The sequence below is a fragment of the Apodemus sylvaticus genome, chromosome 6 (assembly GCF_947179515.1).
Source record: "Apodemus sylvaticus chromosome 6, mApoSyl1.1, whole genome shotgun sequence".
Taxonomy (NCBI): domain Eukaryota; kingdom Metazoa; phylum Chordata; class Mammalia; order Rodentia; family Muridae; genus Apodemus; species Apodemus sylvaticus.
Genome location: NC_067477.1, coordinates 35,590,704 through 35,616,165, shown reverse-complemented (window position 1 = coordinate 35,616,165; position 25,462 = coordinate 35,590,704). Strand labels below are relative to the sequence as shown.

At 47.8% G+C, this 25,462-nt stretch overlaps 1 protein-coding gene and 1 long non-coding RNA gene across 2 annotated transcripts in view; one reads left to right on the top strand and one right to left on the bottom strand.

Annotated features, from left to right (window-relative positions):
* Positions 1-21,268, top strand: part of Lrrc74a (leucine rich repeat containing 74A) — a 29,158-nt gene extending 7,890 nt beyond the window's left edge. The window contains exons 3-14 of the mRNA XM_052185354.1: positions 409-581; positions 3,814-3,921; positions 4,562-4,658; positions 6,204-6,253; positions 6,705-6,786; positions 9,878-9,963; positions 10,503-10,697; positions 15,049-15,144; positions 17,284-17,430; positions 20,002-20,109; positions 20,925-21,007; positions 21,183-21,268. Coding sequence (XP_052041314.1) covers positions 409-581; positions 3,814-3,921; positions 4,562-4,658; positions 6,204-6,253; positions 6,705-6,786; positions 9,878-9,963; positions 10,503-10,697; positions 15,049-15,144; positions 17,284-17,430; positions 20,002-20,109; positions 20,925-21,007; positions 21,183-21,195 — 1,238 coding nt within the window. The 3' untranslated portion in view covers positions 21,196-21,268. The remainder of the gene's footprint in view (positions 1-408; positions 582-3,813; positions 3,922-4,561; positions 4,659-6,203; positions 6,254-6,704; positions 6,787-9,877; positions 9,964-10,502; positions 10,698-15,048; positions 15,145-17,283; positions 17,431-20,001; positions 20,110-20,924; positions 21,008-21,182) is intronic.
* The window catches only part of LOC127687090 (uncharacterized), a 375,067-nt gene that overhangs the window by 202,185 nt on the left and 147,420 nt on the right, over positions 1-25,462 (bottom strand). The gene's annotated exons all lie outside the window — the stretch shown is intronic.

Sequence of the window (25,462 nt, the reverse complement as noted above, 5' to 3'; positions counted from 1 at the left end):
ATCTCTGGGCTGTATTCTTGGGTTCTATAAGAGAGCAGGCTGAGCAAGCCAGTAAGAAACATCCCTCCATGGCCTCTGCATCAGCTCCTGCTTCCTGACCTGCTTGAGTTCCAGTCCTGACTTCCTTTAGTGATGAACTGCAATGTGGAAGTGTAAGTTCAATAAACCCTTTCCTCCCCAACTTGCTTCTTGGTCATGATGTTTGTGCAGGAATAGAAACCCCGACTAAGACACTCCTATATACGTATCATCACCCACAGCTGGAAAAGCTGGGTTCTAGAGCACATATCCACAAGCCCAGATCCCAGGCAGAGGAGTGTCCAGGAAGAAGAACATGTCCCCTGGGGCTAGAGTGGAGCTAAGGCATACCAGAAACGAAACCTGATTTCATTCCGATTTTCTATGCAGACACAGAGAAATTCTTCAACATCGGACAGAAGGAGCTGTACCTGGAGGCCTGCAAACTGGTGGGTGTGGTGCCTGCCTCCTACTTCATCAGGAACATGGATGAGTCCTGCGTGAACCTCAACCACCATGGTCTGGGCCCCATGGGTACCAAAGCCATTGCTATAACTCTCGTGGTGAGCATGCTGGCCAGTGGAACACCTCAAACCCAACAGAAGAGGATTAATAGGATGGCAGGCTTGAGATGCATAGGGAACCCTCTTTGGTGTCTAAAGAGCAATGTACTCTGGACCTTTCTCTGACACTGGGCATTTTAGTCATTTTTCCTGTTAGCTCATGGAAGAGGCTGTACTTCGAAGACTGTGGCCTTTCCTAGTTGGAAAGCAAGTCATCACCTGTGGGTCCTAGAAAAATGTATGGGCTAGAACCAAGCCCAAGAGTTAACGCAGTTACAAAATGTAGCCTGGGTCTCCATTCCAAAGCTGACTTTGGCCACACGTAGAGCCACTACTGAACCACTCCATCCAATGTCTGCCTTTCACATTAACATTTCTAGACACCCTATTGCAGAGTAAATCACATTTTTTTCCTTATGTATAACATTAGTTCTTGCTTGCCATGACCAAACAAGAACCTGATCTTGGCTTCATCATAAATGCATATAATTGATTATGTAAAACTGGCTACATCACAGAGACTTTGACAACTGCACATCACTGCCTCCGTGACTGTGCACTTAAGAGGGTGAAGAAAAAGTTTGATTTCAGAGAATAGGCTTTTACTTTGGACATCTAAAAACCAGTAAGAGAGAGATGGCCCAGCTGGTAGAGCACCTGCCACACATGTATGAGACAAGCAAGTCAGATTCCCGACACTCAGTGAAGGCCAGTCTTCGTGGTGTCCATCTGTAACCTTAGCCCGGGTGGGACAGGGACCTGCAGATTCCTGGATCTCACTTATGCTCCGCAAATCTAGACAATCATGAGCTCTGGATTCTGTGAGGGACTGTCAAGAATACAGTGTCAGCTTTGCATGGTAGCGAATGCCTTTAATCTCAGCACTTGGAAGGCAGAGGTTGACAGAGCTCCAGAGACCAGTCTCTACAATAAGTGCCAAGCCAACCAGGGATTTACAATGAGCCTCTGCCTCAAAACCAGGGGGTGGGGCTGGGGAGGGAGCGATAGAGTCAGACATCTTGATGTCAACCTCTGGCTTCCTCATGCTGTGCACACAGGAGCACCTATATGACACGTACATTCACGCACATGCATGCACACACATACATACACATACATATGTACACACACTGGGCAGGGGTGGAGCATGCCTTTAGTCCCAGCACTCAGGAGGCAGAGACAGGTGGATCTCTGTGAGTTCCAGGACAGCCTGGTCTATAGAAAGAGTCCCAGCACAGCCAGTGCCAAACAGAGAAACCTTGTCTCAAAACCCTGCCTGTCCCCCCTACCACCACCAAAAATACACATACACACACTTTTTTAAAATTAGTAATAACACTGTATATGGTGGCATAATGCTGCTATGGTGGCAAGCACTTAACAGGAAGAAGGGATGAGGACTTAAGGGTCAATTTGCCCTAATAGTGAGTTCCAGGCAAGCCTAGGTCTATATGAGACCCTATCTTTAAAATAAACATCAGTGATATCTCAACTGCCCATAGAAAGAACAAAAAGCCAAAAGAGACTGAGAAGGAGTCCTTATAACATTCTGTTTATAAAGGAGCTGAAAGGAGAAATAGGTCACGAGTTCATCAGGAACAGATTGTACGGCAGCAGCAACTGCTACACTGACCCATGAGACAGGCGTCAAGAGGGTGGAGTTAGCTGGTTCAGCGATGGAGTCTAAGAGGAAGATAGAGAAGGACAGGGACGCTGGGCTTTGTTGTCTCTTACTGCAAAACAAATGGCAGCTTTCTTTCCTTTCCTTTTTGTTGTTGTTGTTTTTGGTTTTTCGAGACTGGGTTTCTGTATAGCCCTGGCTGTCCTAGAACTCACTCTGGAGACCAGGCTGGCCTCGAACTCAGAAATCCACCTGCCTCTGCCTCCCAAGTGCTGGGATTAAAGGCGTGTGCCACCACTGCCCGGCTAAATGGCGGTTTTCAAAGCTTTGCAAAACACCATCCATGTTCATTTTGGGAACAGCCCTGCTGCCGGAAGCTACTGTGGCCGACAGAAAACCGCTCTAGTAGAGTTTAAAGGGACAGCACACTCTCTGTACTGCTGCCCTCCTCAGCCTCTGTACTCCTTCAGATTCCTAGCTGACATCTCCATGCCCTTTCCATTAGGACTTACCCATTACTATAATACCTGAGCCTTGGTGGTGTCATAAAATAGAGGGAGATAGAGAGATTTAGCTGGTAGCTCATGTCTTAAAATCCCAGCCCTTGGGAGGCGGAGGCACAAGTTTCAGGATAGCCAGGGATATATAAAGAAACCCTGTCACACACACAAAAAAACAAAAAACAAAAAACAAAAAAACAAGAGAGAGAGAGAGAGAGAGAGAGAGAGAGAGAGAGAGAGAGAGAGGGAGAAGGAAAGAAGAGGTTCATTTAGCTAACTAGGTTCAAGAGTTGGTGCAAGCTCTCCTCTGGTGATGGCCTCACAGCATCCCTAATGAAGGAAATGAACTTGAGAGGAAGAGACAAAGTGAGGAGACAGGAAGGCCAGACGAGGCATGCACAGGAAGAGCCGGTCACCATCTTCCACTGCAGATTTACTTTAGTTTTTATTTATGTGTTTATGGAGGGGCAAGGAGCACGTGAGCGCACGCACCTACAGAGAGCAGAGCAGTCCGCTCCCCCTGAAGCTGCAGCCACAGGCAGCAGTGAGCCACCCACTGTCCGGACTGAGAATCCAACTCAGGTCCTCTGCAAAAGTGTATGCACTCCTAACACAAAGTCATCTAGCTCCTGGGTCCCACTTCTAAAGTTCTCGTGTGTGTGTGTGTGTGTGTGTGTGTGTGTGTGTATGTGCGTGTGTTTTCAGATGTCTTCCTATATAGCTCTTACATAGGATCTCTCACTAAACATGAGATTCAGCTTGATTTGGCTGGTCAGCAAGCCTCAGGGATCCTCAGTCTCCACCTTTCCCATGCTAGGATCACAGGCATGTCCCAGTACATGAGGCTGATGGGGAGGATCTGAACTCAGGTCCCCTGCTTGCCTAGCAAGCACATTATCTACAGAGCCATCTCTTACAGACACCACGGTCTCACCGTCTCTTACACACTGCCACACTGGAAACCAGGCCTCTAATACAGCAAGCACCCTCTTGCATGGCTGGGATGGTCTAGAGAACAGCCAAACTCAAGCAGAGGAGAGGCAGAGAACGTAGAGGCTTAGCCGCTAACCACTTCTCCGTCTTTTTTCCTTTCCCATTGTGATGGCCAAAGTCCAACACCACGGTCCTCAAACTGGAGCTGGAAGACAACTGCATCCAGGAGGAGGGCATCCTGAGTCTGATGGAGATGCTGCATGAGAACTACTACCTTCAGGAGCTGGTAGGGCGGCTCCTCCTCCTCCAGCTCCTCCCGGCACACCTGGGGACTCAGAACCACTCAAGCCAAGCCAGAACCCTACCCCAGCCCCACCCCCAGCCCAGGTCAGCTTTGGGCAATCTCTAACCAGTCTGTGGGGTCCTCCTCTGTAGACACAACTTCACAGAGGAGGGTCATGCTTCAAAGGCTGGCTCAGGCACTGTACCCTGTGGCTGTGGGAAAAGCTGAAGAGCTATTTCCTTCAGAGCTGTACAAGTCCCCACAAGGAATAATTTACCCATGCTAACTGAAGTGAGGTTTCTCTGTGGAAAGCAGGGACCTAGGGAGATGGCTCATTTTCAGATCCTCCAAATGAATCTTCCTTAAGTTTCTAAACAACCAGCATGCTAATCTGAATTGGCAGGGCTAAATTGAGGGAGTAGGGTATCAGCAACAACAATATTGGAGGGGAAAACTGAGATACCGTGAGAGACGTTAGAGAAGCCATATTGGGGGTATGCTTTCTTGCCTTCTCTCCTCTCTGTCCTTTGCATTACCTTTTCCTAAGCCTTTCACACTGATCCCACTCTCTCCGCCATCCCCTGACTAGCCCCGCTTGGTTCTGAGAGGTGCGCGCGCGTACACATGTGTTCTTACCTCGCAGAACGTGTCTAACAATCACCTTGGTCTGGAAGGAGCCAGGATCATCTCAGACTTCCTCCAGGAGAATAACTCTTCACTCTGGAAACTGAAACTTTCAGGTGAGCCCATGGATGGTCAGGAGAGGTCAGAGAACCAAAGGAGAGAACAGAAACTCCTAGGGTCCAGATATACCAGGCCAACTTCTTTTGGTCTCAGACTGGACACCGCATCTTTCCCTTGCTGGACCAGGCAGCCTTCCCCTTGTAGGGCCACACCAACCTCCTGCTCTCTTTAGCAAGCCTCCCTCTGCAGCACTCATCCCTGGCCTTGGTCTGCCGGGCTTAGATGTCTTCCTTTCTTATTCTGTTCATGTTTCATTCTCGTGACATCTCTTGTTTTCTTGATTTTCGATACAAAGAAATATCTTAAAACATCCATATCTTAGAAGAGATCCAGAAAAAAATAGGATGCTTATTTTTAATACAAATCCCATCGTATATCTGGTATTTCTTTCTTGTTTCACTGAGACAGAACACATGGACCACTCCCATTCTCTGAATGGTACCTCATGTTATAGAGAGATAGCATGTATTATTAGCATCCCAGTACTGAAGGGACAGTGACAGGTCCTGTCCAGTGTTCAACTTCTCCATTAATGTTTCAAAAAACTTTCTTGCATGCACATCTTTTGGGCATACATTGGTATGTCTAGATGGAAACCCTAGGGTGTGCAGAGTGGAGGTATCCACCTTTGTGAGGCTCAGTTTCTGCATTTCTCCTTAAGAAGCCTATAGCAGGTTACAATTCTACCGTGAACTATCACCCTATTCTACTACGGAAGAGGATTAACCAAATATTTGTGAACCACATAGTCAAATGTGTAGGCATAAAAGTCACTGTGCATGGGTCCGAGTCTGGTACCTATCTTCCCTTTAGCTCAGCTGGCCTAATTCTTATGCATAAACCATGAAAAACTGCACACTTCAGTGTAGACAGTGGTTCTGAGGACTAAGTGAATTGCAATCTAAATTACAGCCTACAACACCAGCTGGGATATTGAGATGCACTGGTAGTTCACATTGATGTTGAGATAGAATACCTTTTCAGATGTCTGTTGCTTCCTGTATTTCCTCTTCTATGAAATGTCAGTTGTTAGATGGGGCTTCTATATGATGGTTAGGCATTTAGGGTTTGGGGTGGTTTGTTTACTTTTTAAACTTTTGTGTGTGGACATTATGCCTGCATGTATATCTGCACACCACTGTGTGCCTAGTGCCTGTGGAAGTCAGAAGAGGACACTGGATCCCCTGGAACTAGAGTCACAGATGGACGGGAGCTGCCGTGCTCGGAAATGAACCTGGCTTTTATGGAAGAAAAGCCAGTGCTCCTAACCACTGAGCCATGCCTCCATTCTAAACGTTAGGCGTCCTTAATACACTAAAACTGTTTGGATTTGATGTCAGATAGGAGGAAGGAGATGGACAACAGTCTCCCCCTACTCCTTGTGTCTGTCTACTCGCTTTAAGTACGTGTGTGTGTGTGTGTGTGTGTGTGTGTGTGTGTGTAGCGCACGTGTGTCCCTCTCTGGGAAAGAGCTTGGCAGATATGGGAGGACAAGGGAGTGTGGTCTGGAGCACACTGCTAATGAAGCACCCTCATTACAGGAAACAACTTCAAGGAAGAATGTGCTTCACTTTTATGTCAAGCCCTGTCGGTAAGGAGCATGTGGAGATGTCCCTTGGGAACTCTGGGTGACCTGGGGATGCTCTGGGTCAAGCCACCTGCATGGTTTGGGGAACTAATGTTCATTTGGTCTCTGCAAAGTCTTCAGCAAGCCGTAGAGCTGTCTGGGTAGCAATAATTCTCCCAGAAACCATTAACAGTTAAATTAAACCATATAGGAAATCATTTGCTAAGAACCCTAGCCCACTCAGTTTCGGGTTCCTAGGAGTCCACTCTCATTTTGTCCCCAAGGCTAACTGAAAGACTTGAGGTCAACCTCTTGCTTGGACATGATGGCCCATGTTTGTAATCCCAGAACTAAGGAGGCTAAGGCAGAGGATGGAGAGTTCAAAGCCAGCCTGTACTACATAGTGTTATCCTGTCTCTAGTTATATAAACAAGCAGATGAAATGAACCTTTCTTTCTACAATTTGTTCCTCCAGTCCAATTACCGAATTAGGTCACTGAATCTCAGCCACAACGAATTCTCTGATACCGCAGGGGAGTACCTGGGGCAAATGCTGGGTATGTCCCCATGGAGGGAAGTGGACTGGTCAGGGAGACCGGGAGGAGCTGGGATGGGGCACTGGGAAGGGGACCACTTAGAGCTGGATTTCCCTTTTAATTAATGTATTTACTAACTTTTTATGTGCATGGGTGTTTTGCCTTTGTGTATGTCTGTGTGAGAGTGCTGATCCTCTGGAACAGGCATTACAGACAGCTGCCATAGCTCCTTCCCTTGAATGTTTCCTTTGTGGGGTTTGTTTCATTGGTTTTTCTTTTCATTTGGTTTTAGTTGTTGCTGCTGATGTGGTGGTTTTGTTTTTCCATTTGTCTGTTTGTTTGTTTTTGTAGTCTTGGTGGTCTTTTTGAAACTCTGTCTCACTGTTACTGGATCCCAGGCTGACCTTGCACTTAAGGTCCCCCCGCCTTCCAAGTGTTTGGGTCATAGGTATGTGTGTCCTGAATGTTCCCATCATAAAAGAGGTTCAAATCATGCTCAAAACAAAAAAGTAAAGCAACCATCCGGGTGTGAGAAACAAATCTCGCCAGAGATTAGCAGATCACAGAGAGAGCAGTTCCCATGAGGGCTGGAGAGATGGACAGGGCTGATCAAGGAGGCCAGAAGAGGCTGTTGATCCTCAGGAGTTTCCTGATTCTGTTCTGGTCTTCCACAAGAGCTCTTGATCAGCCACACACACGGCATACACTCACACAGATGCGCGCGCGCGCGCGCGCACGCATGCACACAGACGAATAAGAAAATAAATCTTAGGGCTAGAGAGATGGCTCAGCAGTCAAGAGCACCTGTTGCTCTTGCAGAGAGTTGGGAGTCCCAGCACCCACAAGGTGCTTCACAACTGTCTGTAACTCCAGCTCTGGGGCTTCTGATACCCTCTTCCGACCCTCCACAGCCACCAAGGGTGCATGTAGGACACATGCAGGCAAAACACTCACAAATAAAACAAAAATTAATCCATTAATAAAAATTTTAATTATAGTCATAAAAAATAAATTAAATAAATCTCTAAATAAAAAGTGGGCAGCTGCTATTGGGTAGACTGGGGTTACTACATGTCACACTGGGAACATAAACTGCACCTAAATAATTCACATGTTTTATAGAAATATATTTAAAATATACATATGATTTAAAAAATTGGCAAACTTTTTTTATTCGATTTTGCTGTTTGAGAGACAGTGTCTCTCTATGGAGCCCTGGAACTTGCTCTGTAGACCAGGCCTCGAACTCATAGAGATCGGCAGGTCTCTGCCTCTGCCTCCCGAATGCTGGGAGCTGAGGGGCACCACACCCAGAACTATCATTTTAATTTGCAGTGTTGTCATTTGTCATAACAAGATTACCCCTCAAACTCCTAATCTTCCTGTCTCCACCTTTCAAGTTCATGGATTAAAGGCATGCACCACCCTGGCTAGCAGCCAAGGCCAACTTTAAAAGACAAGCAAGGATCAGGGGAGTGAAGAGACGCAAGAGGAGACTCGAGGGGCTAAGGCTCAATCTACCCAGTGAGTTCCAAGCCAGCTTAGAGGTTACAGACTCTGTCCAATAAAAATGGTCCTGACTTTTGTAGATCTCTAGGCATGGTGGTGTGGACCTACAGTCCTACCTGTTTGGGAGACTAAGACTAGCAAACCATGAGTCGGGGCTGGAGAGCAAGGCTCAGTGGTTAAGAACACTTGCTTTTGCTGAGGACTGAAGTTCAAATCTCTGAACCCACATAGTGGCTTACAGCCGTTCCATGTGTGAACTGAGCGTGGTGGTGCGCACCTGTAATCCCAGCACTCAGGAGGCAGAGGCAAGAAGGCTTCCACAATTACACAGCCAGCTCTAGGCCAGTGATAGTTATATGCTGAGACCTTTTCTAAAACACAAGTAAGTTTCTTTCTTTCTTTCTTTCTTCCTTTCTTTCTTTCTTTCTTTCTTTTGTTTTGTTTTTTGTTTTGTTTTGTTTTGTTTTGTTTTGTTTTGTTTTATTCTTTGAGACAGGGTTTCTCTGTATAGCCCTAGCTGTCCTAGAACTCACTCTGTAGACTAGGCTGGCCTCGAACTCAGAAATCCACCTGCCTCTGCCTCCCAAGTGCTGGGATTACAGGCGTGTGCCACCACTGCCCAGCACAAACAAGTTTCAAAAGTGTGTTTGCTGTACAAACCTCTAACTCCTTCCATCTTTAGATAACTGTGTCCACAAGTCTCTCTCTCTCTCTCTCTCTCTCTCTCTGACATAAAGTCTTATATAATCCAAGGTCACCTAGAAGTTGCAATATATCTGAGGATGAACTTGGCCTTTCTGATTCTCCCGACTCTACGTGCTAAGATTATAGCTAGTCCTTGCCACGCACAGTTTATGTGGTGCTGAGGATCAAACCCAAGGCCTCATGCACGCTAGGTGAGCACTCTACCAATTGAGTCACAGTCCTCAGGGTCCCACGGGGACACTTAAGATATTTCACTATGTTTGTGACATCAGGGTAAACACCTGTAAGAACAGAGTCCTGCCACATTCTATGTTGTTCTCTTAGGTAGTGTCTCATAGTATACATATACCTTTTCATGGGAGAACATCTGTGCTCACTTAAGATTTACCAGGTAGATCATACCACCTGTCCTCTGCATCTTTCCCAGAATTAGAGGTCATCATTCAGAGCTGGTGAGATGGTTCGGCGGTTAAGAGCACTGACTGCTCTTCCAAAGGTCATGAGTTCAAATCCCAGCAACCACATGGTGGCTCACAACCATCCATAATGAGATCTGATACCCTCTTCTGGAGTGTCTGAAGATAGATACAGTGTACTTACATATAATAAAATAAATAAATCTTTAGAGGTCAGTGTTCAATCACGTACCTAAGTAACTAGCTGAAACTTATCACCTGGCCACACATGGTAGCACTGTGACTTTAACCCCAGCACTTGGAAGGAAGGCATAGATGGACCTCTGTGAGTTCCAGGTCAGCCTGGGCTACATAATGAGACTCTGTCTTTAAAAGAAAATTTTCCTAAGATATCAGCTTGCATACCCATTTCCAACACTGCGGGTCTGAGGCTGGGTCTCAGGGCAGTGGGGGATGCCGAGCTGACTCACTGTCCCTCCCAGCCCTTAATGTAGGGCTCCAATCGCTAAACCTAAGCTGGAATCACTTCAACGTTCGTGGTGCTGTGGCCCTGTGCAATGGCCTCCGGGTAAGTCACACTGAGAGACATGCTAAGCTGCCTTCTTGTGATCACCATGGATTTGGGTCTACAGAGCACTCAGTGAGGGTCTTTTGAGTTGTGGGGCTTCCTTCCACAATTCCTGCACGTGCACTGCTGTTTTATAAATCCTCCCTACTGAGGCCTGAGCACCATTGTGAGGGGCTCTTTTCGAGGATAGTTTAGCTAGAAGTCAGGGAGGTGAGATTCTAAGGAGAACTTGAGAATGAGCCTCGCCTGGAGAGAGCAGTAATGACCGCATAGATCTGTCCCTGCAGAAAATCACTGAGCTGTGGGTTAGGGGAGGAGGAGGGCAGAGGTGAAAGTGAGGGTTAGGCTTGGCTGGGCGGGGTTAAGGTAAGAGTTGTGGCGGGTGATGATAAGGGCGGGGTTATGGTAGGGATGGAGATAAAGGTTAGCGATTAGATCATTAGGATGGGGGTGAGGGTAGGGGCTGGGCTGGTACTCCAGGCATTTCCTTGGGTAAGTCTCACTCCATCTTGATGCCATTGTTGTTCCCTCCCCTGGAGTCTAACGTGACCCTGAAGAAGCTGGACGTGTCCATGAATGGCTTTGGGAATGAAGGTGCTCTGGCCCTGGGGGATGCCCTCAGACTCAACAGCTGTCTGGTCTACGTAGACGTCAGTAGAAACGGCATCACCAATGAGGGGGCCTCCAGAATCAGCAAGGGCCTAGAAAACAATGAGTGCCTCCAAGTGCTGAAGGTGAGCTCACCGGGCTGGCGCCATCCTCTGTATGTCTGTGTCTATATGTCATGTGTGTCTGCCTATGTGTTCATGAGTGTGCCCGCGAACGTGTACACTTCCTGTCCATCTGGGTTATAGGGAAGCAGGGTACTAGAACTGGACTAGACCCTGCTGGGGAGAATCATCAGCCCTCCAGTACTTCTGTGTGCAGATGTGTGCATGTGTTTGTGCTTGTACTATAGACACAGGGCTGCCTCAGCTTTCTGGTGACACAAGTACTCCTAAACATCTAGATCTGTCTTGGGATTGTCTTTACGCTAAGGCCATGTTATGCTTTGGGGATACTAGTCCTAGATCCCAGTGGTCTCTGGCACTACAGTCTAGTCCTCTGCAGTCTCAGCTCATCCCTGTTCCCCATTACTCTCCCTGGCCTCTGATCCTCCTCTCCTCCTTAGCACCTGCTTTCATGCCTGCTCTGCTGAAGAGCATGGCACACAAAGGTCTGTGAGAACCTGCGACCTTCGGAATGAGGGGACTGCCACCAGCACTCCACTCTCGGCTCCCTGCAGAACCCACTGTGACTCCTAACAATTCTCTCATTTGAATGTGAAGTCTTTCACAGTGTTCGGGGATCAGTGGCCATGATCATTACCCTTCCCCACTCCCCATGCCCAGCGTGGTGCTGGACGCACAGTGGATCTATAGTTAAGTACATGGATGGATGGATTGATCTAAGTTAGGTTACTTCGTGGAAACTATTTACAACACAGGCTATAGGACAGTTTGAAAACAGATGCAAGATGGGTTCCCTCTCTGGGCTCTCAAGGCACACCCTGCATCAGATGATATGCTAATTCATCAGTCATTACCCAGTGTGGCCAATTCTCTCTGCCAGCTCCACTTTCCAAATGAGGAAACAGAGAACAGAAGCTAAGTGGCTCGTTCAGACCACATAACTAGGAAGAGAGTAGCCACTTGTGTAACTGCCCGCAGTCAGATCGAACGGGTTACCTGGAAGGAAAACTGGGAATGAACTATAACGGGCCTGCGATAGAGAGAAAACCGGACCAAGACAACAGCTGCTGTTCAAAGTCTCAAGGTTTAATGGAGGACTCCAAATACAAAGGTGGGAGGAAAACCCTTTCCCCAAAGGCTGGAAACTCATCCACAGAACTGGTTCGGTTGCTCAGCAGGTTGCTCAGCAGGTGGCTAGTGCCTCTCAGGAAACTGCAGGCCCTTGAAGAACAATGGGCTAGAGCTCCCTCCTAGGTGGGAAGCAGTGGCTAGCATCGACGTCTGACATTCCCGCTCAAAGGCTGGGGCACACACTTGTATCTGGCTTTCTAAGGCCATTCTAACACCAACCCCAAGGGGACAATGGAGGCATGGCAGGTGTTGGTTGGGATCCTTACTGATGGAGGAGCAGACACGAGAAAACTGAAGATGAGCCCTGCTGCTGAGGTGCTGGTCAGGGGACAAGAGGACGCCGGATCGTGGCAGAGGGAGCGTAGACATGGCCAACAGCACTGGACTGGCCATCTAGGACCCCGAAAAGTAAAGGTTCCAGCTGAAGAGGAATGGGACCTCTCAGCTCAGAGAGGCGGTCCAGGCTGGGAATAACTCAGCCTCCAGGGCCAGTGGAACCTAGAAGAGTTGTATAAACCTGAGCCTTTTTAAAGGTTCTTTTGACTAAGAAATCAGGCTGGTTAGATGGCTCAGTGGGTAATGGACCTCACTGCCAGGCCTAAGGATCCGAGTTTAATCCCTAGAACCACAAGTTGGAAGGAAAAAAAACTGATTCCTACAAGTTGTCCTCTGACCTCCACATGCACAGCATGGTTTACATGTACATATGTACAAACATACACAAACATATACATGCTCAAAACACATACAAATATACATACAAATACATACATACACACAAATGCATTCATATATATACAAACATATGTACACAAACATATATACATACAAATACACACATACACAAATACACATATACATGCACAGAGACACATACATACACATACACACATACATACATGCACACACACATACAAATACATACATACATACATACATACATATATACATACACAAACACACTCAAAAAAAACATTTTAATGTTTTAAATGAAAGAAAAAACTTAGAAAATTCCCACAGGAAATATCTACTGTTCTCTACACCCATTCCTCTCAATCCTCAGTCTTGGGAAATTAAAAAATTTCCCTGGGAAATGAGTCCCACAAAGGCAACATGCTAAGCACGCAAGCATGGGATTTGTCAGCGAACATCAGAGCCTGGGAAACTGGCACGCAGTAAATGCTCACTAAGACCTGTGGCTCCCCTCCTGATACAACCGCCTGAAGTGGCCTTCAGGAGCAACAGTCGCCGCTTATATGCTGCTGTTGTGTCCTCGGCACCTCTGTGGATGCCCGGGATGAGTTAGTAGGTTGGGCCCCTGGAACAATTCCTCCGCGGTGATAGGTATGAAGAAGCCAGCTAGTCAGACCCAAGGCCGGCTAGCTACACTCTCCCTCTTCCTAACTTCTGTGCATGCTGCAGTATCTCACCCTTGCAATGATAACTAAATCTACAAGGTCAGCCATGTCATGACCTTTCCTGGCTCGGGGCCTCCTCTCTGAATCTGCTTACAGGACCTGTGCTATCGCCCAACCTCCATGCTTTCCCACCTTTTCTTCTTTGGTGAATCTTCCTCCCCTCCCCACCCCGCCCCACCCCCACCCCTGCCCTGCTCCTACTCCACCTGCAGATATGATTAATCCCCCACATACACACACACACACATCCCAGCAAGGCTTCCCTCAAGGGTTCCCTACTTGGGCTGGACCTTCCTTTCTTGGTTCCTACAGTATGTCCCTCTGTCACTGCTGTCATCATATATTCGATGCCATTTGCTTGTTTAATCTGTCTCCTCTAAGTAGAGTGACATTATCTGAGGACGGACCCTTGTCATGTCTGCCTGGGCTTAGCTTGCTGGCCAATACACTGCAGTCTCAATATTTGTTGGAAGATGAATGGGTGGGAGAGTGGGGGAGTAGATTGATAAGTAGGTTTGTGGGTGGATGAGTTATATAAGGTAAGATGGATGGATGCATAGATAGATAAATGGGTAGGTGGGTGGAAGGATGAATAGATGCATGCATAGATGGTTAGGTAGATGTATGTATGTATGTATGTATGGATGGATGGATGATGAGTGGATGAGGCATATATTTTTTACAACCTATTTTAATAAGGGTTCAACCTTTCCTCTAGCCCGTCACCCACTAGAGGTAGTGGAAAAGAAAGGGTATTAGGTTATGGGGGAAGTGGACCTGTTTATAGATAATTCTTTGGGGCAATTCATTGTTCTCAGTCCAGTCAACTAGCAAATACCAAACATGAATCAGCAGCTACAGTTCGGTCCACTCAGCAAACACCACACATGAATCAGCAAGGGCAGTTCAATCCAGAAGAAACCGAGAGACTGGCCAATTGGCCTGAGTCTGAGGAAGCAGCAAGTAGCTGCAGGAATCTCACGAGTTCTTTGGTGAGTTTCTCTCCACGAAATCACCAAAAGCCAAGCTCAGAACACAATATAAGGCAAACGAATACATACACGCATGCCATCAGCAGAGACTTGCAACTTCATGTTCTCTATCAAATCGCCACCTCTATCTTCCTTTGCAGACTTCTCTATTCATATCTGTTCCTGTCTACCTTTCTAATCACATGTCCTTCCATCTTTCCAACCAATACTCAGCACAAGGCAAACCAATGCTGGAGCTCCAACTATCTATGGGGTCATATTTATATTCTTTCTAAACACCACTCACCCTTTCACGTGTTTGCTATAGCAAAACATCCTTTCACCTGTGTCTGTTTCAGCAAAACATTTTTTCACATGTCTGCATTAGTAAAGCATCCTTTCACCTGTCGGTCAGCAAAACATCATTTTATCAAATAACTGTCTTTCCAAAGAAACCAGAAGTCCTCACTTCGTGGATGAATGGATGGATGATGAGAGAGAGAGAGAGACTGATGGGTGTTGGGTGAATGAATGGATAGTGAGAGATTAATTAGTGGATGCATGGGTGGATGGATGGGAGATGAGGCAGACTGATGAGTAGATGAATGGGTGGGTGATAGAGGGAGAAAGGATGGATTTAGGGATTACAGGTGGGTGGTAACTGAATAGATAAATGAGTGCTGACTATTGGTTGGAAAGATGGACAGGGATAGATGGAGAAGTCTGCAAGGAAGATAGAGGTTGGATTTGATAAAGAACATGAAGTCGCAAGCTAACACAGCCTCTCCTGCCCCCATCTCAGCCTCCTCCTCCTGCTGTGCTCCTCTCCCACAGCTTTTCCTGAACCCTATAAGCTTGGAGGGGGCATATTCTCTTATCTTGGCCATCAAGAGGAACCCCAAATCCAGGATGGAAGACATTGACATTTCTGTAAGTGATCAAACACCAGTCACTTGCACCTGGCTCAAGCCGGTGACCATTCTGCCACCAGTGCTGCCAGTGCCACCAGCTGTGTCCTTCCCAGGACCTCACACACAAGAGGCAAGGGGCTGAGTGATAAAATAGCTCTCCAGTCAGTAGCACCACATGTGAAATGATTTACTCAATCCTGGGAACCCAGAATATGAGCACCCAAGGGTATTAGTGAGGAAAAAACAAAAAGAGAGGTGGGTGACTCCAGATCAGCATGTGTGCACTGCCAAATTCAGTAATAAATGGACCGAGTCACAGAATGTTCCAGAATTCCAGCCATTTTTTTTCCAACTCTGACTGGCCTGAAACTGCCTGCCTCTGCCTCCCAGAATGCTGGGATTAAAGGCATGTGCCACCTAGCTAGAACCCCAGGACCCCCCTCATGAATGCATTTTGTTTCATAACTGCTGTGCTCAGAGCTGCACCTATACGTGATCCTTTCCTGAAGGAGAAAAGTGGACCAACTGGCCTTCCACCAGGGACTTGCCAGATCACCACAAGGAAGGCAGCTGGGAGTAACACTAGCCCATACTTTTGATCACTGGTGCTTTTTGTCTCAAAGTGACTTTATTATCCTAGCTCCTCGATTACTACTCTGGGAGGTTGGTAGAGTGCTGTGATCATTTCCAGGTTGACTATATCAAAGTAACATAAACCACGTGACTTGTGGGCTGGTGGGTCCTTTCTCTGGCCTTGAGGAGGAATCTGCCCTTGAAATCTCTCCTAGCTTCTGCTGTTGCTGGCCATCATTGACACCTCTTGGCCTGCAGACTTATTATTCCAAATCCTGCCTTTTTCTTCTCTTGGCATTTTCCTTGAGTGTATGCCTAACTCTAACTGTTAACTGTATGCCTTTTTCTTTTTTGTAAAAATTGGTCTTTAGGTCAGGGCCTACCCTAATGACGCCATTCACCCCAGTGATGTCATTCCATCCAATGATGTCATTTTGTCCAGATGACATCATTTCACACTAATGGCTTGATTATCTCTAGAAAAGAGCTGATTTCCAGATGAGACCATATCTACAGGGCTGACTTCAAACCCACTTAGCATAGTGGTGCATGCCTTTAATTCTAGCACTTTGGAGACAGAAGCAGGTGGATCCCTGTGGGTTCAAGGCCAGCTTGGTCTACAGAGTGAGATCCAGGACAGACAAGTGAAACCCAGTCTCAACAACAAAGCAAAACAAAAAGGACTTTAAGCCTCCTTGAGTGTGTTCTATTTGTTTCTGTTGCTGTGATACACTGCCCTGACAAAAAGCAATGAGGGAAAGGTTTTCCCAGGTTATAGTTTGATGTAGCAGAGAAGTCACAGGAGCTTGAAGCAGCTGATCACATAACATCCACATATTATAGGCATATTGATACGTGCCTATAATCCTAGTGCTCAGGGAAGCAGAAGGATCACCATGAGTTCATACTCCCATGCTCCATAGTGAGTTCAAGGCCAGGCCAGGCTATAAAGCAAGGCTATACATACAAGGATATATATATATATATATACACACACACACACACATATACATATATATAGTATATGTTATATGTATATAGTATATAGCATATAGTATATAGTATATATAGTATATAGTAGTATATAGTAGTATATAGTACATAGTACAAAGTACATAGTACATAGTACATAGTACATAGTACATAGTACATAGTACATAGTATATAGTATATAGTGTATATAGTATATTAAACCTTTTTTTAACCTGGGAAACTTACAAGTTGAGTAAGATACATAACACCAGCTCGGTGCTGAGGATGTAGCTAAGTTTGGTGGACTGTTTGTCTAGCATCCACAAAGTCTGTGCCTAACACCCCGTAAAACTGACTGTAATGACACATTCCTGTAATTCCAACACTTGGGAAGTAGAGACAGGAGGATTACCATGAATTCAAGGCTACATTAGATGACTTTTACGAATCAGTCACAAGGCAGAAAACAGCAGCCAGGCCAGTTCATGAACAGAACAAACCAGAAAGGCCCGAAGTGCCTGAACTTGGGTTGGCAGGGAGAGGCGGGAACTCTGGTCATCAGGCAGCCAGCTCCGTGACAGCACTCCCTGTGGCCCTTCTCTCCCTGCTGCAGAACGTTCTGGTATCGGAGCAGTTCGTCAAAGTCCTGGATGGGGTCTGTGCCATTCACCCCCAGCTGGATGTGCTGTACAAGGGATTGCAGGGTCTCTCTGCCAAGAGAAACATCTCCCTGGGGACCAACCCCATGAGGCTGATTCAGGTGAGCCCCTCCCCCTTAGAGCCTCCGAGAGCCCTGGAGGAAGATGCCACGTGGCCCCAAGTCACCCATCCCACGCTGGCTCTCTCTGCGTGGCTATGTGAGCCACGTTTGCTCTCTTGCTCACTCGCTTGCTTGTGTTTTGTTGTTTTGTTTTGTTTTGTTTGTTTGTTTTGTTTTTTTTTGGTGTTTTTGAGACAGGGTTTCTCTGTGTAGCCCTGGTTGTCCTGGAACTCATTCTGTAGACCAGATTGGCCTCAAACTCAGAAATCCGCCTGCCTCTACCTCCCAAGTGCTGAGATCAAAGGCGTGCACCACTACAGCCGGGCTGTTTGTTTTGTTTTTGAGACAAGGTTTCTCTGTGTAGCCCTGCCTCTGCCTCCCAGGGCTAAGATTAAAGGCTTCAAGTAATCCTTTCTAATAAGGTTCCTTGAAATGGAGACTTGAAATATTTCCCCAACATATTGGGTTCCTGAATACTACTTCTCACCCCAATATAGACAAGTGCTGAGCTCTAGTGGAAGTCAGGGATGTGAGACGCAGGGTGGAGTCCACTCTTTGAGATCTGCCGTTTACTAATGTGCCAATAAAGGCAGTCACAGAGGCCTTCTGTGCCCCAGTATTTCCACCTGTAAAATGGGAACACAGTAGAAGGGTGTCTGTGAAAGACCAAATTACTAAATATGTGTTCAGAGCAACACCTGGATCTAATAAATTTCTAGTGCTTGCAGCTTCTGTCTGAGGCTGGAGGCCGTGTCAGTCCACACTTAACAGGGTCCTTTCTTTCTCAAAACCCACCTGGCTTGAGTCCTTTTTTAGTTTGTCTCCAGAACAATCACAACAGATGTGTACAATTATGAAAGTTTAGGAATCTAGTGAATTTTGAAGCCAAAAGTAGCATTGCAGTCCAAGTGAGGGGTTTCTCGGGTGTGGCTGTACGTCCACTGGCTGTCATCTGGGAGTGCTTCACATACGCGGATCCTGTGGGTATGACCGGCTCAGACTGCCTCTGGCCTCTGGTTGGACTACCCTGTGCCTCAGTTTCCAAAACTAAATCTAAAAAGGTCATATGTGAAAAGTATTGTGTACAAGGCTCTAGAAGATGAAAGGTAAGGGGCTTGTTTAGGAAGGAGATGACTCCATGGTAACCAGCCGCAAAGGAAGCTGGGTGTAGACAGAGCTCCCACCCCTTGCTCTAAAAGAATATGGAACTAGTGGCATGAGCAGGGAGTAGCTGAAGACTCAGAGCCAGACTGGCAGACCTCAAGTGGTGCTCAGGATACCTGTCTGGACTAGAGTGGGCTCAAGGCCAACCTGGGCAACTTAACGAGACCCTGTCACAAAATGCTAAGTAAAAAGAGGGCCAGCTAGGTGCGTAGCTCACTGGTAGGGCATTTGTTCAACGTGTGTGAAGTCCCAGGTTCAATCCCCAACACCACAAAGAGAAAAGAGAGAGTGTGTAGAAGAAAGAATCTTTGGGTGGAGAGCAAATACGACATGGGTGTAAACTCTAGTTGGGAGAGGCAACCATGTGGGTGATGGGTCAGATTAAGTAATGACAGGAGAAATATTACAAAAGCTACAATGGCCACAAGCTTCATCAGAATTTGAATTATAAAGACATCGCAGGATGAGCAAAGAGAAAAGAAGATTTCCCGGCAGAGGTGGGACTTGGGGAAGGACCCAGAAGAATCGGAAGGATTAGAGTGAGCACAGAGCATCGAAGATGGTTCTAGCAAGATGGTTTCTGCCTTCAGAGCCGGGAAGAGTGTGGGCAGCCTTCAGGGAAACTGGGGTGGGGCGGGGATACACCATCTGAGTCCCGCTGAGGAATCCCGGGACTCTAGACTTACAAAGAGGCCTGAAAGACAAAGCTGGCCAGAAAGTCTGGTATCTCGAGCTGTGTGTGGGGTTTGATTCCATCTGGCATAGGGAGCCACGGGGACGTTGAGCCGTAGAGGTGATGAGCGTCCACCAGGACTAATGGATGACCTCTCGGACACAAGAGGACGTAAAAAAAAATTACTACTGTTAAGGTTTCTGAGGGAAGCACTTCTCCCTGTGAACATCTGTGGGGAACTATGAGACCCCTAGGAGCGCCTAGAGCCTGTCTGAGCAATTGCGTTGCAGGACGGCGCTTCAGTCATGTGATCCCTCAGCTGAAAGAAGCCCCGCCCCCATCCACCGAGCACCAACTGCGCCTTAACAAAGGGCCTTTCGAAGCTGAATAACAAACAGGCTTAGATCTGGTCACCATCCATGCCCCCCGCGACTCTGGGGCAGTGTAGCAGCGTTGGCTGGTGTCCAAAGTCAGGGAATGGATGGAAGCGTAAAGCCTCCGTTGGGTTGGGGTGAGGTTGCTGGGAACTGGACAGATCAGGAACCGCCATCACTCCGCCGCCTGCACTTGGTACTTGTTCTAAAGCGGATGCCTCGAGCTGGCGTCGCTTTCTCCGTGCTCCAGGCATTTCCCGGCTCAGAAGTTTGGCTCATCCTTTGGGGGAACAAGCGGGGAGGTGTGATCACTGTAAATAAAACCAACTGTCTGCTCCTTGTGTCTCCCACTTCCCTCAGAACTATACAGACCAAAAGAAGATCTCAGTGGTGGAGTTCTTCAAGAATTTGAATCCTACAGGATTAATGACAATGCCTGTGGGGGACTTCCGGAAAGCCATGATCCAGGTGTGCTGATTCCCAGATCGGGGTAGTGCGAGGTGGCATATGCTTGCATTATTTCATAGTGCTCTCTAGGATTGGTTGAAGACGCTGCCCTTGTTCACATAAACTCAGAGGGAAACTCAACACCCCCACCCTTAACACCCTGCTCAGAGCTCTGTCATGTGACTCAATGCTACTCCTCACCCCAGATATACATGTACATCTCAGAGGCCCTTCCCCATTGCATTTGCCTCCTAGAAAGATAAAGAGAGACTGGAAGAAAAGACACACACACACACACACACACACACACACACACCTGAAGCTCCCAAATTCTGCCTTTAGCCCTAGCAGCCTACCTAACCCTCCACATTCCTTCTTACCAATCTAATGGATAGAATGGAGACATTGGAGGTCCCCTGAAATGTGTGCATGAAGGAATCACTGTGACAGCACTCTAGGAAGGCCGTGGGCCTGGGAGAATGGTCTAGGAGCCTCAGCAGGGGTGAATGCTTAGTTCCCAGGCCCCCAGGGCAAGCGGGCCAGCCAGGACTAGGTAGCTGGGAGCAAAAATGTCCTCCACAAGGTAAAGAGTACAGTTCCAGTTCACCTCACCAGGCCACTCACTGCATCTGCTCCTGAACCCTTGACGCCCCCCAGAAGCTGGAGGCAGGGTGACCCCATAGAAAGCGGCTGCCTCTGGTACCTCCCCGAGATAGGGGTAGCCCCCTCTGAGCCCTCAACTGCCACAAGTGGTCCCAAGAGGAACAAGGCATTGCGTGGGTCACTGGGTGTGAAGGAGCAAAGGGCTCCAAAACTCATTGCATCCACTCTCTCAGCAAAGCACTGTTCCCATCAACCGGTACCAGGTGAGGGAGCTGATAAAGAAGCTGGATGAGAAGAAGGGTATGGTGAACTTCAGGTGAGCATGGCCCTCGGCCGTCCCTGCTTGCCCCCGGGCCCGGTGGGTGGGATGCGCATCCGTCCTGGAGCACGCCATCTGTGTTCCGTGAGATCCAGGACGCTCCCTCCCTCTCAGATGCCTCGCCCCAGTTCCCACGGCCAGGCCCCAAAGTTCATCTTCCTCTCATCCTTAGTTCACTCACATAGGAAGACTTGAGCCAGGCACTGGGACCCATGCCTGAGGAACTCCAGTCTACATGACAAAGGGACAATGCTCAGGACTCCAAGGTGAGAACAGGGTACTAGGGGAGGTGTGCAGGGGCCAGAGGGGGCAGGGCATCACTTATTACTGCTTCCGCTAGGGTCTGGTAGAATGGGTAGACACACATGCCACATTTCCATCAGAAAGGTTGAGGAAAACTTGTGGGGTTACCACTCCCATGACACGGATTCTAGGGATCAAACTCAGGTTGTCTGGCTTCTGGCTAGGTCAGTTAGCTGCTGAGCCATCTCAATGGCCTTTTGGGTGTATGTGTCTGTGTGTGTGTGTGTGTGTGTGTATATCTGTGTGTGTGTCTGTGTTTATATCTATGCATGTGTCTGTGTATGTGTATCTGTGTGTATGTCTGTGTGTGTGTCTGTGTCTGTATGTATCTATGTGTGTCTGTGTGTGTCTATGTGTGTGTATCTGTGTGTATGTCTGTGTGTGTATCTGTGTGTATGTCTGTGTGTATGTCTGTGTCTGTGTATGTCTATGTTTGTGTGTGTGTCTGTGTATGTCTATGTTTGTGTGTGTCTGTGTCTGTGTGTGTCTATGTTTGTGTGTGTGTCTGTGTCTGTGTGTGTCTATGTTTGTGTGTGTGTCTGTGTTTGTGTGTATGTGTCTGTGTGTGCGCGCACACATGCATGCGTTTGTGCTCACCAATTGGCTAGCCGGGCTAGCCAGTGAGCTTCCCACCACAGCTCCAGCACTAGCGCACCACCACACTGGTTTGTCTCTGGGTATCAGGTCCTCACGCTTGCAGGGCAGATGCCTCCTCGTCTCCCCAGCCCAGCACTCATCGTATTTGCTTGCCTTTCAAAGCAGTTTCTTAAAAGCCTGGAAGTCACAACAGCCAGTCAGGTCTGAAGAGAAGTGCCAATCAAAGAAGTTCTGCTAAGCTGTGTGGCTATGAGGAGCCCAAACCAAAGGCCAGACGGAAGGATGCCATGACCAGGGCTAAGTGGGAGCAAATAAACTCTGGCTCGATTCCGGGCATCTCTGTGCTGCCAAGGTTGTTCTCGTCCGTGGGGGGCACATTCCGGGTGATATGGAAACTTAAGGCTTCCTTGGAAAGTTGGTTGTGTTGGATGGTGTTTTGCTAGGGCAAACACATGAAGGAACGTCTCACTGAAGCAGACACAGGTGACAGAGTAAGGCAGACTCGTGACGGAACACTTTGCTGCAGCAGACAGAGGAGAGAGGATGCTGTGCTAAAGCAAGCGCGGGAAAGGACACGTGATGAAGGATTCTTTGCACACGCAGGTATTGGTCCACCTTACACTGTATAGTTGAGCTCTGTTTATTGGGACTGCATAGAGAAAAACTTGACAAAAAACTTCTGGTGACGTGCTGCAGTTTCTTGCCACTTCTGTGGACTAGGGCTGATTGGCAGAGTAGTGTCCGCCGAGACAGGCTCACATGCTTCGGCGAGACGCGTGCTGCGACGACACCCGGGGAGGACACGTGACGTTTGGAGGGAGTCTAAACAGGACTTGACGGCTGGTGGCGGAGGCTGGGCTAGGCTTGCCTCTGTGCGACACTTGTCTTCTCTGATCGTCACTTCTCTGAGAGAGGCACAGCCAAGAACTTTTCCGAGCATTCCTGTTGGTCCTTCCTGCTGACTGGTGCTGAGGCTGAGGCCTGGCTGTCTCTGCTAGGTCATGCCACCATTGCTATCCTGCAATGTGTGTGCCATCCTGCCTCTATGGAACTGGACTGCTGGCCTAGCCACAAAGTGTTTGCAAGTGGATCGAGTTGCCGCTGCTGACCTGTGAACTGAACTGCTGATTTCCAGACAACCCGGACGGGAATTGCTCCAAAGAACTTTTCTAAACAGGTCCACTCCCCCCTCCCCCTGCCCCGCATCCTTTCTTTCCCACTGCCTCCAGTGGGTGATAGACTAAAAGGAAGATTATACCATTTAAGAACCATCATTAAAAATAGGTTTTGAAAAAATTACGAATGCCGGGCAGTGGTGGCACACGCCTTTGATTCCAGCACTTGGGAGGCAGAGGCAGATGGATTTCTGAGTTCAAGGCCAGCCAGGTCTATAGAGTGAGCTCCAGGGCAGTCAGAGCTACACAGAGAAACCCTGTCTCGAAAAAAAAAGCATAACAAAAGAAGAAAAAATGACGGTTACATCTAGGTTTAGTGACCATCAAGGGGACATAGTCTAGGAAGTCTCATTTATAGCTGCAAGGATTAATCAGGAATGTAGGGTTGTCAGACAGAAGGAAAAGCGCCTACAGTGACCCAGTTATGTCACAAAAGCAGTGGTCATGGGCATTGTAAAACCTCGTCACAGCACAGTCTGGTCACATGACCTTAGAGCCTCAGTGGTCTTATCTGGTTAATGGAACAGCGAAAATGAAACTTCTTGGTTTGCTCCTGAGCTCAACATTTTGTGTTGCATCTTGAGAGAGCCAGGGAGGTGACCCAGGTGACAAGGGTGCTTCCTGCCTGAGCCAGGTTACCTGAATTCAATCCTGGAACCAATGATGGGAGGAGAAAAGTCCTGAGATTCTCTCACCTACATATGCATGCTGTGACACGTGCACGCACACGTGGACACACACACACACAGAGAGAGAGAGAGAGGGAGAGGGAGATGGAGGGAGAGGGAGAGAGGGAGATAGGCCACTCATGCCAGTCAATGCAGCTCTCTGAAAGCCAAGACAGAAAAGTCTGTTACCCTAAGTTAGAGGTTAGCTCAGCCTATAGAGCCTACTAGCCTAGGCTAGCCTCAAAAACCAAAAGGGGTCAGAAAGATGACTCAGGAGTTGGGAGTATTGTGATGTACACACACCTACACTCACATATGTGAACACACAAAAAACGTGGGGAGCAAAAGAAGAGATAAGAAAGACAGACTGCAAGAGTTCGGTAAAAAGAAGAAAAGAAAGAGCCGTGAGCACACGGGAGGGGGGCCCTCCGGTGGGCCGGCCAGGCTTGTGACACACTGAAGGATGCCAAGCACAGCGTCACCAGTCACCACTGTGCAGACGGTGCATGTCTCTGCACCCGATGATCGACAGGCCAGTGCCACTGACAGCGCGTCCCTCAGCTGAAGTTGAGTTTCCATTAACTACGCGGTATAATAAGAGCTCAGGGTCACTGAAGTGGAAACGTCTAGTTCTTTGGGAAGTTAGTTACATCAAATGAGGCTTTGCTGGGGCACACGGGTGAAAGGATGTCTTGCTAAAGCAGACGTGTGAACGGATGTTTTCCTGAAGACACAGACGAAAGGATGTTTTGCTGGATCAGACACAGGAAAGAATGTTTTCCTGAAGCAGACGCAAGTGAAATGATGTTTTGATACAGCAAACATGTGAGAGGACCCAGGATGGAGGGTTACAAATATGACCCCACAGACAGTGGGAGACCAGCACTGAACAGTGGTTCAGTTTGCTCCGCCTTGCTATTCTTCACTAATGATGCGCGCCCGTGTGTTGGTTCGCCTTACATAGCATTGTTGAGCTCAACTTGTGGTAACGCCCACCATTTTGAGAAACTGCCCAAAAAACTGTTCATGGGGTTCCTGCGGCAGCTTACCACTCCCAAGGCCTCTCCTCAGGCCGGTTGGTGAGCCTGGCTGTTTCTTCTGGATTGAACTACAGCTGCCTGGGGTCTGCTCGCTGAAAGGACTGGACTGTCACTACTGAATCGTATCTGGTGTTTGTTACGGGACTGAACTGCTGCCAAAGATCAAGTTCACCCCCCACCCAAAGAACTGTTGCCGATCAGGTCCACTTCCCCCATAGCCTAATAACTTGTCTCTTCCACTACCTCTGCGGGGTGGTGGGCTAGAGGAGATGTTGAACCCTTATTAAAAGTAGGTTGCAAAAAAATGTATGCCTAAAGATCTCACTTAGGATGGTGGAGAAAAAGCAAAGAAGAGCATATATCGGGGTGTTCTGTGGCTGTTGGAACTGTCTCCTCAAAGAAAGGCAAGGGGTTTGAAATCAGGGGTCTTTTAAGTCTTTCACACCCTGCAAACTTAAATTGTTACGGACCATGTATAACTCACAAGGCCCAGGAGAACCCTAAGGACTGCGTGGCTGGAAAGAACATCCAAATGTGTAAGGGAAAAAAAAGAAAGAAAATCAGAATGGCTTCGCATAAATGTCTGTTTCTTGCTCTTCATCTTGGTATAAAATTGAAAAGGAGGCAGTGGTTATGACAAACTTGATTTTCCTTCGGGATGATTTCTGG